Raw genomic sequence first — 15,660 nt, forward strand, 5'->3', positions numbered from 1 at the left:
CGCGTTAATAAGCGAGTCAGAGGGCAGGTGGCCCGATGTCGAATCATCAAGGCTTACGAAGGCCTGGAGCTTTACGAGCGAGGCGAACTTTTACGCGAGCCCAAGAGCCAAAAGCCCGCAGAGCGAGTCCCCGCGGTCAAATATAACTCTCCTAGGGACTTTAGCGAGCCCTTTAACAGTCTAAGATTTATAAACTGAAATATATGTCATATATTAAAGAAAAAGTGACGAAGCCCTCTAGTGGTGAAGGCCGGAGACTAAGATTCGATGAACTACTGCCAATAACGCCATAGTAAATATTTAGAAAAGTCCTCAATTTCAATATGTTTAACAAGTTCCTTACCCAGCCACACCCAATCGTGCGCGTTAGTCGTGGACTCTTTCTCGGGCTTGTCGCGCGCGAGGCCGAGCGTGGTGCCCACGAGGCCGGCGACCTGCAGGCGGCCTCCCTCCGCCACCGCGGGCAGGGCGCGCCCGGTGCCAGCAGGGGCGCTGCGCGCCGCCATAGGCTTCAGGCGTGATGCGTACACAACGCACGATACCACGAATATCTGAAATATTTTCAAGTTAATTTCAGGAGTGACCACATTTGTCAACACTGAATCAGCTTGGACACATAACATGTCGTACTTTGAAATGCACAGTCGCCAGTGTCGCCACCAGATAATATCAACTAAGGTGCTCAATAATATCTGAACCTGCGCGCTGTTGCCTTCATAATAGAGGCTTTATTCAGATATTTGTGAACACCTTGGCCGACCCGATATATCTAATGGCGACTGTACGAAATATTTTCGATATAGAACGGCGTTGTATTGCTCTTATGACAAAATCATAAAACTTTTTCTAAAGCCGTTTGGATGTTAGCGTTAAAATGAAGTGAACCGAGAGAAAATAATAATAACCGTCCTAAAGTAACGTGTAAATATTTCAGCACTTACCACGATAGCGAAGCAAAATGCCACAAGCAGAACGTACATTCCTGAAAAAGAAATTAATCAAAATCATTCTAATTATTCATTGCCTCACTGCCGTATTTGAACTTCAAGATATTCACAAGAGACGACACGTACTAGATCCATTCTAGATTCGTTATAGTTTAGATATCAATTAGTTCTCTTTTGCCGCGCAATTCGGGCAACCAATGTCATTTTTACGTTGGTTAGCGTAAGATATCTATTAGATGTGAATTGGATCTCTAAGTCATATCCTGAGGAAATTGTTCAAGAGTACCTATCTCCAGAATCGCGCAAATGTCAAATTTGACAGGTTAGGTCTTAAACATATCGTTATCGTATCTTGGTGATGTCTAAGAGATATCTAATAGATGTATATTTCGAAATCCGAATCGGGCCCTCATTCTCTATTTGCTTATCTCTTTGTTGTGTAATATTGTCGCTATTATACAATTTAACAGCGGTATCATAAAGTCACAAGTCACAGGTCTTTAGAGCAATTGTCCTTATCAAAACAAGATAACTTGTAAATGCAGTGAACTAATTCCATTAGTAGGGCACTATAGAACCTTGTCACGTCAGTTCAATGAATCGCTATCGACTCATTGTTGAAGTAGTTGTATGGCAGAGTTCTGTGTCGACAAACTTTTCGTATGTTAGATATTGACTCAATGAGCATGAGTAACTACTCGTAACGTAACAATGATATTAGTTTCATAGTTTGTAGAGAGTTTACCTACATACTAGATTCATTGTTCAAACTAAACCATTTAAACATATGTAGGTAGGTATACGGATTGTTTTTGCTATATTGGCTAAAAAACTTAAAGGGCAAAGAAAACATATTCATGAACTTTTTGCTCGCAATCTTTCTTCTTGTCTTGGGCTGTCAACTTACGTTGTCTTAAGTATTTTCTGAGCATATGGAAAGAAATTGTACTATTCAATGAAACACCACGAGTCCTTGACAACAACTGATTTATTAAAACATAAGAGGGTAGAACTCTAAACTTACAGATACCTACAACATCTCCCCCAAAAGGAATTTCTTAAAAAACTAAACAATTTGTTGTTTTGTAACAAAGTATCTGTCACACCACACATTACATTCTACAATCTTATCAATGTATACATTACTTAGTCTATTCCCGTTTTTTTTTGCAATATTTATCAGGAAACTTTACACTATATATACCTATATATATTTTAGTTATAAGTATGACCGATATATTTTTTACACCTACGTCTAAACGACCTATTGGTTTTTCTGAAGTAACTGTTTATCTTTAACTTATTACAAGTAAGTATAATACTAGCCAATTAATTCAAAGCATAATGAAACTTATTTCTATGTGTGATATAAACTCACGGTTGTATAACTATAATGTCTATAATGCACCAAACACCTTAAATAAGAGAAGATAAGAGACTGTAAGGTTCAAAATGAAACCGTGATATCATAATTTTACTATGATGTTAAAATTAGACAGGTGATTTTAAACCTTACGGTGAACTAAATAAGATCTAATTACTTCGGTTATTCCGACTTAGTATAAATTAATTTGATAATTAAGTTATATAGTTGGCTATTTTAATAACAAATACCTATGCGTAGGCTATATACGTAACGAGTATTTTTAATTGAATTCTGTTTAACATATTTTACTTCTTAGACTGATTTTCGGCGAATAATTTCGCCTTCCTACGCGTCATTATGACTGTCGGTCCATCGGAAGCATGTGTTTGTTGATTATCTGCCTTATGGGCGTTATCATAAGACGGGTTTTCGCATGTTTCCGATTGACCGATATCTTCGCAGGCGTCCTTGAACTCCTCCCCGCAGTCAGCTGATGGCTGCGGCGGCTCGGACTTCGGGGACACCGGCTCGTCACTGACCATACATTTTATCAAATGACGACGATTGCGTCGGAATTTACCTCCCATCTTATTTTGAACTATATACGATCGTGTAGAAGGAAAAGCTAGGACTCGCGCCACTGTGGTGGGTAAAGCCGCGACTCCTAGCTTTTCCTTCTACACATACTACGTCATCTCCTATGTCAAGTGGAGGTAATTCCTTACAATGTACGTCGTATCGTACTTTGGCCTTATGCTGATTAAGTAACATTGTGTTGTGTTCAGATGAGTCAACAGGTTGCGGCTTTAATAATTCTGGGTGAACTGGTAGTTTACATCTTAATCTGCGACTCATCAAAAGCTGCGCAGGGGAGCTCAAACCGTCGCGGGGCGTATTTCGGTAGTTTAGAAGTGCTAAATAAAAATCGCTATCACTTAAAATTGATTTTTTGAGCATTAACTTTACCGTTTGAACTGCGCGTTCACTCTTTCCATTAGCCTGGGCATAATTTGGCGATGATGTTACGTGATTAAAATCCCATTTTTTGGTAAATTCTTTAAAATCGCGACTACTAAATTGGGTCCCATTATCTGTAATCAAAGTGTCGGGTATTCCGTGACGTGCAAATATTTCCTTTATATTAGTTATCACAATGTTGGAGGAAATATTTGGTAAACTGCACACTTCAACATAGTTGGAATAATAATCCACCAAAACTAGGAAATATTTTTTTCTTATTTCGAAAATATCTGCACCAACTTTTTCCCACGGAAGTTTAGGGATAGCAATGGGTAATAGCGGCTCCTTAGGCGGGGCGTTTGAGCACTCCTGGCAGGTGGCACATCGTCTCACCATGAGCTCGATATCACGTGACATGTTAGGCCAGTACATCACTTGTCTCGCGCGCCGCTTGCATCGATCTATGCCCATATGACCCTCGTGTACTATATTTAACATTGTTGATCGCAAGACTCGCGGTATCAACACAGACATATCTTTAAAAATCACTCCGTTGACCATAAATAATTCTTCCCTAAAAGACCAGTACACCTTCAGTTCAGGCGCCACTTGCGACTTATGGTCGGGCCAACCCATATTAATATACTCAGCTAGCTTTACAAATTCGGAGTCCCGTTGAGATTCTTTTTTAATTAACGATAGTTTCGCATTCGAAATAGGTATGTTATCAATTATTAGTTGTATCTGATACACATTATTTTTATGTACTCCCTCACTATACAGATCTGGCAAAGGCGCCCGAGACAATGTGTCCGGTATATACATATACTTTCCAGGCTTATAAGTTACAACTAAATCGTAATGCTGTAGACGCAGCATCATGCGTTGTAAGCGTGCTGGGACAGACATGAGAGGTTTTTTGAAAATGCTCTCTAAAGGTTTGTGGTCTGATTCAACGGTTACTTTCTCTCTGCCAAATATATACTGATGGAATCGTTCACAAGCAAAAACAATCGCGAGCAATTCCTTTTCGACCTGCGCGTACCGTCGCTGCGCGTCCGTGAGCGTGCGCGAGGCGAACTCCACGGGCCGCCCGCCCTGCAGGATGACGGCGCCCAGGGCGTCACGTGACGCGTCCACCGAGAGCGTCACCGGTGCCGTCACGTCGTACAGCGCCAGTACGCCGGCTCCACAAACACACTCTCTTAACTCATCAAACGCACCCTTTTCCGCGGGCCCCCACTGCCAGTTATTCTCTTTTTTAAGTAAGTTAGTTAAAGGTGTCGCTCGTTGAGAATAATTAGGTATGAACTTGGACAAATAATTCACGGCTCCAAGAAATCGCTCTAAACTCTTCCTATCGCATGGCGGCGGCATTTGACTTATTGCCCTAATTTTCTCACTATCTGGCCTCATACCGTCAGCGTCAAAAATGTGCCCCAAATAAGTGACTTGCTGAACAGCTATTTTACACTTATCTTTGTTAAATTTGAGATTTATCTCTCTCGCTCGGTTTAACAATGCATGCAATCTTTCATCATGTTCCTGTCGAGTTTTACCCCATACAATAATGTCGTCTATGAAATTGTCTACGCCTTCAAGATCCTCAAGAAGTTGCCGCATTTTGGCATGGAAAACCTCCGAAGCACAACTAATGCCGAAAGGCAACCGAAGGAACTGATACCTCCCAAATGGAGTCGCAAATGTGCAAAGGTCAGCGCTTTCCTCGTCCAGCTGCACAACCCAGAAACCCGAATTAGCGTCCAGCACCGAGAAGTAGGTGGCTCCGCGCAAGCGCGTGGCCAGCTCGGTCAGCGAGGGCAGCTGGTAGTGCGCGCGACGTACCGCCACATTTAACGCGCGCGGGTCGAGGCATACGCGAATACCGTTATTCTTTTTTGCAACAAGTACTAACGGATGAACCCATTTTGTAGGATGTGATACTTTCTTAATTACTCCTAATTCCTCCATTTTTTTTAATTCGTCCGATAACCTGTCTCTTAACCCTAGAGGTATCTTCCTATTAGCGCATACGACCGGGGGAACCGATTTGTCAACAACAATGTGATATTTACCCGGTAGACAACCTAAACCTTTAAAGAGATCAGAATATGACGCTAAGTTTATGGCATAAATACGTTTTATCATGCACATCTCTTCACAAGACTCCCGTCCCAGCACACTTTGACATTTCATGTTAGCGATTGCGAAGTGCAGAGAATAAGGTTTATTTTTATACCAAAAAGTTATATCGCACTCACCTATAATAGGGATCTCATTACGGGTATATGATTCTAAATTAACTTTGACCGGTTGTAACATTTGTTTATTAAACCCTAGCGATAAAAATCTTTCTAACGAAATAACATTCATATCTGCACCCGAATCAAGCTTAAAGCGCTCGGGGCCATTCTCACATAACAAGGTTTCATACCACTGACTTTTATTTTTATTACATTTCACCATATCCACGTAAAACGGTTCTAACTCGCCGGAACCACTACTATACGAGTCATTCTGATCGATCTCATACACTTTTTTAACGCCGTTATCAGTTTGTACAAAACGAGACTTACACATTCTGGAGAAGTGTCCACGATTTCCGCACGCGAAACAAGTCGCGAATGAAGCTGGGCATTCCCGGTTGTCAGCACAACGCGTTCCGCCGCAACCCGCGCACTCACGAGGCGGGCCCCGCGCGCCGCCGGCGCCGCGCCCGCGCCGCGCGCTGGGCGCCGATGCCCGGCGAGGCGGCCGCGCGGCGCCCCCGCGTCGCGCGCGCCTTTCTACACCATGCACCTGCACTGAACTGGAACTCTCGACACTTTTACTTATCTGCTTGCCGCTCTCTTGTGACACCTCCTCAGCTTGGCACAACTTGACAGCCTTATCCAAATCGAGATCGTCGCACCTCAAAAGCCTATCTCTCACTACGGAGTTTCGTATGCCGCATACAATACGATCTTTTATGAGGTCCTCCTGCAAAGTACTGAACTCACAATTTTTGCTCAGGAGACGCAAGGCCGTAACATACGACTGAATGGACTCGCCATCCTCTTGATTACGAGTAAAAAATCTATATCTCAACAACGTTACGTTGACCTTCGTTCCAAAGTATGCGTCGTATTTTTTTATAATAGCCTTTACGTCCTCCTTGTCGCTTTCGTTATCGAAAGTAAACGTTTGAAAAATATCGAAGCCCTCGGGTCCGATGAGGTTGACGAGCAGGCTCGCCTCCACCCCGGCAGACTCGGAACTCACTCCGGATGCTTTTACAAACAGTGTGAATTGTTGCTTCCACCGCTTCCATGCATCTGCACGGGCGACCGGCCCTCCCGCCATGTCGAGTTCCGGTGGTGGTCTCGCGTGCTCCATTGTAGTGAACAAATATCACAATTACGCACACACCGCACAAAGAAAAACGTTCGTAACTATAATCGGGCGTCTTTGGTGACTTAAGACACACTTTATGACTATATATATCCGAGATAAAGCACTACACCGCTGCCACCATGTACTATTCAATGAAACACCACGAGTCCTTGACAACAACTGATTTATTAAAACATAAGAGGGTAGAACCCTAAACTTACAGATACCTACAACAGAAATGTTACACGGAGATTTTAATGGATGCATCTACAGGTTGCACTTCGGGGAGTGTGCCCAAGAGCTACACGAGCTTATTCCACCGTCCCCATTCTACCATCGGACTTTTAGACGCACGGCCGGTTTCCATCCTTACTTGGTAGATATTCCACCAATTCGCACGAAGCGCTTTGCTTCTACTTTCCTTATGCGCACTGCCAAGGAATGGAATTCCTTGCCGGCGTCTATATTTCCGTGGTCTTATAACCCGGCAACCTTCAAATCAAGAGTGAACAGGCACCTTCTGGGCGAGCTCGCTCCATCGTAGGCCACGTCTACGCCTCGGCTAGTCCGTAAGGCTAGTACATAATAATATTAAAAAAAAAAACTTATATAGCTTGACCGAAGTTTTTGAATTATAATCTATTCTTGATATCGTCGGGTGACAAGCAAAAGTCACTAAGTACTATCAAAGAATTAAAGTAACAATGCACTTTATTACACTTGTAACACGGTTTATTGTCCAATAATTTCAATGGTGTTAGTTAGTGACTTTTGCTTGTCACCCGACGATATATTTAATCTCAATGCCTTTAGATACAGTCACCACACGGGATTGTTATGCCATTTAGGGTTCTTGGTAAATTGGAAATTCTATAGCGTAGGTATTGAACAACCAATTTTTTTTTTTTATTATGAATGGGCTTACTCATGGCCACAGACTAGCCGAGGCGTAGACGTGGCCTACGATGGAGCGAGCTCGCCCAGAAGGTGCCTGTTCACTCTTGATTTGAAGGTTGCCGGGTTATAAGACCACGGAAATATAGACGCCGGCAATAAAAAAAATAAAAATAAAATAAATAAATAAAACAAATATAAAATAAAAAAAATAAATAAATAAAAAATAAAAAAATAAATATATAAAATAAATTAATAAAAATAAATAAAATAAAATATTTAGCTAGAACCCTAAATGGCGCAACAATCGCGAAGCGTGATGGTACGCTGGCGTTCAAAAGTGCATGGAGATGTTTCAACCGTAATATTAAGGCATTACGGTCAACATCTATCCATGCACTTTTGAACGCCACTGTACATATCTGGATTCTCGATTTGCCTACGAGTGGGTTTACCTATTTCGATGGACGACATGTGGTTGCTGGGGTGTCGGGGGTGCGCCGCGGCGTTGGTCCGGTAGATGGACGCGTACTGCTGCGCCTGCACCGTGGGCTCGTGGTTGTTCTCATCCTTGAACCCTGGAAATATTGCTTATGAATGAATGAAAATCTTTATTTCAGGCAAATAGTGGCCCATACATTAATACCTTAAAACTAGCATACATATTATAAAAATATAGGTATTTTAAAACTAAACACTACAAAACACATTATGGTTCCGATGCATTACGCAATCCCGCAGTGTCAGGGAGCCGGCCGCGGAACCGCCGAAACTTGACACCCTTCGGCCAAAATAAATGAATAAATGATAGTAAAATTCAACAGCAACATTTCGTGACTAGATACTTTGAATAAACTAGTATCTTGTTCTGAAAATCAAAAGAGAAATGTGGTAACTATGTATGGGATGCATATAGAGTTACTTACTGTGTTTTAACTTTAAGTAGCAGTACGAGATACGAGATTTTTTCAGAGTAGATTTTATTATATATAAATAAATTGTTATATATATAAATTGTTAGAAAATTATAAAGCCAATTTTTGAATGTTAATTTTTAAGAAATCAAAAGAGCCGACTTTGTATTTCTCCTGCGCGACATCGGCGTTAGACTAGAGTTTTACTGTGTTTAGTAGCACAACGACAGAATAGAATACAAATGAGGTAGAAAATAACCATAAATACCTCGTAAAACATCACTAAGGTCCGACAAGCCAGTCCTAACGCCTCCTCTCGCCATGATATCATCATTCTGAGGCGTGTCAGGTCTCTGCGGCGTGTCACCCCCACTAAAATCCACGTCCACACTCGCAGCAGCACTGGCGAGGGCTCCAGGTATGTTTTTAATGTTCGCTGGGGTCTTGGTGTCTCCTTTGCCGGGTAAGGCGACGCGGCGAAGAGGCCCGGAGCGGCACTGTTCGGGTGTAAGGAGGGTTACGCGGAGAAGTTCGCCGCTTCCTGAAAGCCGACAGTGTATGCTTAATAAATATGGATCTGTTTATATGCTTAGGTCAAGATGTCCTGTCCATAGCGCTAATGCTCTGGTTTCCTAGGATAGCGGTGCCGTCATATAGCGGCCGTCTCCATACAAATACTACGACATCCATATTTAGCCGTATTATTTAGTATTGAGACGACCGCTATATGAGAGCACCGCTATCCTAAGAAAACCGATCTTATGCTCTAGTTTCCTAGGATAGCGGTGCCGTCATATAGCGGCCGTCTCCATACAAATATTACGACATCCGTATTTAGCCGTATTATTTAGTATGGAGACGGCCGCCATATGACGGCACCGCTATCCTAGGAAACTAGAGCATTAAGATCACTTGTAAATAAACTTCCATAGTTGGAGAATGCACCGCTAGTGCGTCATCCCGAACCTTTTTTTGTGAACGAAATGACGTAATACATAATATGCTGTCAAAATAGCGTCTTCAATTCACATCTGACTAATGGCATTCATAAATATCTTCATCTAAAATATATAACATCAACATCATAAACATGTACAGTCAGCAGCAGAAGTTGCTAAGCGGGCCAGGTGCTTAAAATTCCCTCACGCTCATTTTCTCTTGACAATAAGGTCGCGTCAAGATCATTTTGAACACCACCCGCTTAGCAACTTTTGCTGTTGTCCGAGAACGTCTCCTTACCTTCTCCAACAGCAATAACTCTCGGGTGCTTCGAAGCGAGCATCGGCGCAAACGCAACGACTTCAGGATCGAGACTCTCTACCAGAAGGAAGTAATCGGACACAGCCACGTCACGTAACGCTGTGCGAGTGTCGTCCGCGAACTCTATGTCGATATCCAGGAGACCCTCCTGTAAATTATATATTTTTTTTGGAATATCATCAATCAATTTAAAATGTAAATACACCTTGTTATAAGTACAAGTTTTCTACAGAACAGACTCTCACTTTCAGCCATGGCGGGTTGGACCGGCCAACCCTATTATGGTCCAAACAGCAAGTTTCTTTACTGGCCATCGGTAGTCTTTATAATATGGGTTACGAATCGTCATTAACCTTTTGAACGCCAAACGGCGCATCCATTTGCCACATGTGCCACTGACGCCACGGCGGTAAACTTTAGTTTTGTGAATGCCAACCTAAAAGTGAGGTTTCAGTAGATTTTTATCAAAAACGATCGACGTCAAATGCCGTCTTTGGCATCGTTGGCACTGTTTTAGCGTTGACGTCAATTGCCGTCTGTGGCGTTCAAAAGGTTAAAGTGTGGACGAAGATACCAACCTGATATTGCGCAGTAAGCCGCCTAGTGACAGTAGTTTCCGACACATATCCGTTCTCAATGGCCGGGTCGGGCGAGATGTTGAGCTGCAGTCCGGAGATAACGCGCACTAGCAGCCGAGAGATAGCGACCTTGTCGTTCACTACTCGGACCTCTCGTAGACCGATTACTCGACCTGTTTAGGAAGACTGAAGTGTTAGAAATGTTGTAAGAAAGTGTTAGAAATGTAGTAAAAACGGGTGTTCTTTACGGGAACTACGGGTTACTACAACACATGACCAAATTCGTGGTTCAAAATCTTATAGAAGCTCTGCTGTAGAAAGTTACCTGTGATCGGTGACAGCACTTGAACTTCGGTGAGGCCAGTACTCCTCCCCTGCAGAACGCGGCCCCTCAAGGAAGCGATGCGCGGGTCCGACACCCGCATTAAGGACTGCACCAGCTCTGTGACCTTTAGTCGGGTGCGGCGCGACACGAAGTACGACACGCGTCCAGAGTCGTGGTCTTTGGCGAGAAACCGGGCGAATACCTAGGAAAATTTCAGGGTTTACTAACGAATGGGCCAAAATCGTTTCCCAAAGTATCACATCCCAAACTATATTTCCCAAATTATCATTTCCCAAAAAAATGTTTGGCAAAACAACTTATCGCAAATTTTCAGTTAGCAATAGTCTTTTTTGGCAAGTTATTGTTTAGCAAATAATTACTTGGACAAGTTTCATTTTACCAAATATTATTTAGTCAAATGTATCATTAAGCATAACTTACATGTCCCAAAATATTGCATGGCATACAATTTACATACCAATAAAGTGGAGGCTGCAGAATTTTATTTGTCTAGTATTTAACTGATCATTACATATACATAGTAAAATGTAACGTCAAAAAAAAACATTCTTACTGCCAAAAATATGTAGTAAATGATCACTAAAATTAAAACTCCATTTTAATGTAAAATGACAACCAAATTTGTTACATCTTGTGTCATGCAATATTTTTACATCTCGTTATTCTATTAAATTAATTAATCCACTTTGATGACCTTTTTTTAGTACATAGAATTTCGTTTCTGTAAGGACCGCAGTTATAACCTAACCTAACCCACTTTTCTAATAGCATTTCGATTCTGTGAGGGTGACAGTTCTAACCTAACCTAACCCACTTTTCTGATAACGGTTCCGTTTTGTGAGGATCGCAGTTCAAACCTAACCCAACCCACCCAAATTACGTAGAATTTAACGTACCTATTATAACATAACAAAAAGTACTTTAAATAGCCTATAGATGCCTATTTGTCAAATTTGCGAAGTGACAATTTTGACCAAACATCTTTTTGGAATATAATATTAGACAATAAAAAACGTTTGCTAAATAAGTTTTTGTCCTAATAACATTTGACAAAGTAAAATCATGCCAAATGATAATTTGACCAAATAAATTATATGCGAAGTGTAACTTTGCTAAAGGTTCCTTTGGGAAATGAAACTATTGCGATAAGTTTGTTGGGAAGTGAAATTTGGCGAAATGTATTTGGCCGAAACGAAAGTACACCAAATTTCAGAAATAAGCACACACATAGGTAAGAGGGGTGGTTAGAGGTCATGTAGAGTCAAACCAATCTTAAAATGCACAAAGCTTCGTCAGTTGTTTTATGCTTACATTACAGTCACATCTAAATGAGTTGATTAGTGCAAGGTAGGGTTCTTGCATTATATTATACGGATCCAACTAGTATGTATCCGAATCTGGACATGAATTCGGCGAATCTCCAATTTGAATTGGATTGAAAATACTTTTGAAGGCGCGTGCACTACAATATTAACAAATACCTACTTAACCTTTGTCGCTTCATTGACTTCAATTTATTATACCTACCTACATATAAGTTAATTAGCTACTGTAATGATCAGAATAAGGTCCGCCGAGATCACTCTTCCCTAATCCCAGGGTAAAATTATTATAATTTTGAAAAATAAAATAATAGCAATGTTACTACTGTTCCTTAGAAATAAAAACATCTAAAAGACTGTTAACTAGAGCGTAAATTAATGGCTTCATGCTCATTAAAAACGTGAAGACAGCATCAAAAGGAGATGACAATTAAACTACTTTGTCACATTAAATACTTCGACGCAGCTTAACTATCATAGTTTATTACGATAGCGCGACAAAAGACTACAGTAATCGTCTATTTCTGGCGTTGACAATACAATTGACGTGATGAATGAGATGATGGCTTAAAGGGCTCGATTGGCCAAGTATCTAAACAAAAAAGTAGGGTTTATTAGCCTGGCAAAGACGGATGGATTTTGCGCTAAATAGAGAATCTCCGACCACTGTTTGTCGTGAATAAGACTGATGATGAATGATTATTTGTTACTTATGTTTACGGTTACGTTTCTTCAGAGACTTCCTGCCTCGCATAGCTAAACTGAACTGTGGAATAAACTGTCGCATCGCCTGCCATATTACCGGACCGATACAACCTTCAAGAAAAAAGCATACCTACCTACTTCCATCTTAATCTGGCGACCTGCGTCCTACATGTACATAGTAGGTACGGTCAGCCAAAAAAGTGGTCTACCCGTACTTTCTTGGCTGACTGTACATACATATTAGGCCTCAATTTTCGAATTTTTGGGAGTATGACAGAGTTACATTTAAGCTGGTAAATTTTGTAGCCTAGTTGTCAGGGCTCACTTACAACTCCTCCAGTGTTGCGGGTATTCATGAACGACTCCCTCCCCTCTCCTGCCTTTGCCTATTATATCTTAAAAAAAAATTAAAAAAACTTACTTCGATATTAGTCTGCTGGTACCGCAGTCGGCAGGAGCGCTGCTCCGACAAGGAATTAGTGCCGTCGGGGCGCGACCCGCCCCAGCCCCGCGCGGACAGAGATCGCTTCAGTCTCTCCTTTGAACTGAGGTCCTCGGACACTTTCCATCCTGATTAAAAAACAAATTAAATGATTGTCTTTTGCACAACGTGGGTACATTTGTTGCCTTAGAGGATATAACCAACGGAGACGCCATGTCTAAAATTTTCGGTACAAAATAGTCTGCCGTTTTTTGCGGGGGAGGGGCACATCAAATGTATAGGTACGTCATGTCAGATAAACGTCAGTCCATACATATGGTTGACATGTGGTTGACCATTGGCCGCCTATTTTTGACAGAGGGGAACGCCTGTTAATGGCGGCTCCATTGTTAATTACTCCGAGTTTGTTGCAACTGTTTTAGTCAAACTGCGAGGAACATTTATTTTAGAGTTTATGTAATGCAAATAGTTATTTCATTATGTACACATCTCTGACATCTCTCATCAATAGAGTTAAATTAAAAATAGGCAGGACATAAGTACTTGAAAAAAGTTTCCCGTTTTAAAACGTTTTCAGTCGACATACAATTTTATTTTAGTTGTGTACCTCCCTACTTCTTACCTACTAATGTAGTTACAGAGTGGTTTTTAATATTTGAATACGTTAGGTCACACTAAACACCAAAGTCGAGATGACATTTTTCAATGAATCAAAATATATTATTTTTCGGTGTTTCGCGATTTATAGCGGCGGTTCTTTGCCGATTCCCGCGGTTCCAAACGGTCTCTAGTTTCTATCTTTAGTGACTTAGTATTTAGTGGCTTTTTGCTAATCGTCGACGGTGGCTTAGCTGCTTCTACGCGGTAACTTTGCAATTTATTTATAAGTAAATAAACTAAGAAAGTACCAAGTACGTATGTTACCTTTTATCTGCGACAGTCTCCGGTTATCAACCTCCACCTCCAGGGGGTATTCCGGCATCCAAACGGTGAAGCGGGCCAGGCCCGTGTACGTGCCGTATTTGACTATCACGGAGGCGTTCGACGAGCCCCTAATCTCCGAGCCGTCTACGTACACTGAGCTACATGATGATGAAACCTGGGAACAAATTGATATATATGTATATATTAAAAACAGCCCGAAAACACTTTATTAATGATGATTTTCAACTTTACTATTGTAAGTTCAAAGCGCTATATCGTGTACGGAGGAAAAAAAATCTTAGTGACTTAGACGACAGGCTTAATATGTAACTACCTAGTTATTGCTATTTTATCTTGAATAAAAGAAGTAGGATATAATGTCGTCTCATTTAAATTAAGTTTTCTGCTTTCTCGATTTAACCACGTTTATCCTAATGAATTAATGATCCATGCGAATTAAGAGCGCGATAAAACATCTTTAATTTTATTACACGAGATACAATGTAGGTATAAATTGATCAATTTGATCATCAATCTTAACAACCTGAACGTGGTTAAATAATGGTTACAAAGTAATAAATGAACTCTTAAAAACCATGACACGTACAAAATAAGGCTACAACCTGATCAGCAGCGTCCAGTCAATTAAAAAAACACTATCCTTTTATTTTATTTGAAGACATTATATGAAACCTCGTAGTGGTAGAAGAGAAACAAAACAAAAGTTTTCTTACCGTACTTAATTATGAGCCTATGATATTAAATCCCGAGAACAAGTATTGATTTAATGAGCTAAGGTAAACGGCCCCAAGTTCGTGTTAGTACGTTATTTCGTTAGTTTTTTTTCTGGCGCAAATAATAAGGAATTCAAATATCTTTTATTCAAATTATACATATGAAAAAAATCTGTATTATTTAATCTCTTTAATAAAATGATAACCAATATTTTAGTGATTAAACTAAGAGTAATACGACGGTCGAAACAGTTAGACGGCCGCGAATAGCTGTGTTGTATGCGTGCACTTTTTTTAGGCGTAAGGTGCGCGCTCTCACTTGTTAAGCTTATAGGAAGGAAAAGCTAAACCCATTCGAATAAAAGTTTTTGGGAGTGTTTCTGTGGGTTCCTTGGTAATTGATTTGATAAGAAAAAAGATTGAATATATGCATAGAAATTACTTAAAATTGCAATAAATCGACTCACGAAATAGCGGTCATTTTATCTTACATGTGTCTCCTATTTCGTGCCACTAACGAATCAAGGATTTTCTAGACACATTTTGAGTGCTTGTTTTTAAATATAACAACAAAGATAATTAAAAAAATAAATTAGAAAACAATTAATGTATTTCATGAAGTTTCGTATGAGCGAAATTCGGTATATGTTTTTTTCACTAGAATTCTCATAAAACGAGTTTGAATGTGACCCGAGTTAAAAATTTTAAGGTATGTTCCACGTATTCTCATATTAACTACTAGCACAATTTTATTTATTATTGAAATTTGATTTATTTTTGTGTATGTTTATTTTTAACGTATAAGATAGTAAATTATTTTATGTAAATAATAATTATTTTTTATTATTTTTTATTTTTTTTAAATTCTATATATTTTTTTTTATTTAAAATAAAAT

General features: G+C 40.3%; 1 protein-coding gene and 1 long non-coding RNA gene across 2 annotated transcripts in view; both read right to left on the reverse strand.

Moving 5' to 3' along the window:
• LOC134665109 (uncharacterized) overlaps positions 1-15,660 on the reverse strand; it is a 347,418-nt gene that overhangs the window by 193,857 nt on the left and 137,901 nt on the right. The window lies entirely within an intron of this gene.
• Positions 1-15,660, reverse strand: part of LOC134665103 (transmembrane protein 132E) — a 117,455-nt gene that overhangs the window by 9,783 nt on the left and 92,012 nt on the right. Inside the window, 9 exon segments of the mRNA XM_063521927.1 lie at positions 344-551; positions 942-982; positions 7,995-8,117; positions 8,722-8,994; positions 9,693-9,861; positions 10,292-10,464; positions 10,617-10,818; positions 13,086-13,234; positions 14,031-14,205. Coding sequence (XP_063377997.1) covers positions 344-551; positions 942-982; positions 7,995-8,117; positions 8,722-8,994; positions 9,693-9,861; positions 10,292-10,464; positions 10,617-10,818; positions 13,086-13,234; positions 14,031-14,205 — 1,513 coding nt within the window.

Source organism: Cydia fagiglandana, chromosome 6, assembly GCF_963556715.1.
Source record: "Cydia fagiglandana chromosome 6, ilCydFagi1.1, whole genome shotgun sequence".
Classification (NCBI taxonomy): Eukaryota; Metazoa; Arthropoda; class Insecta; order Lepidoptera; family Tortricidae; genus Cydia; species Cydia fagiglandana.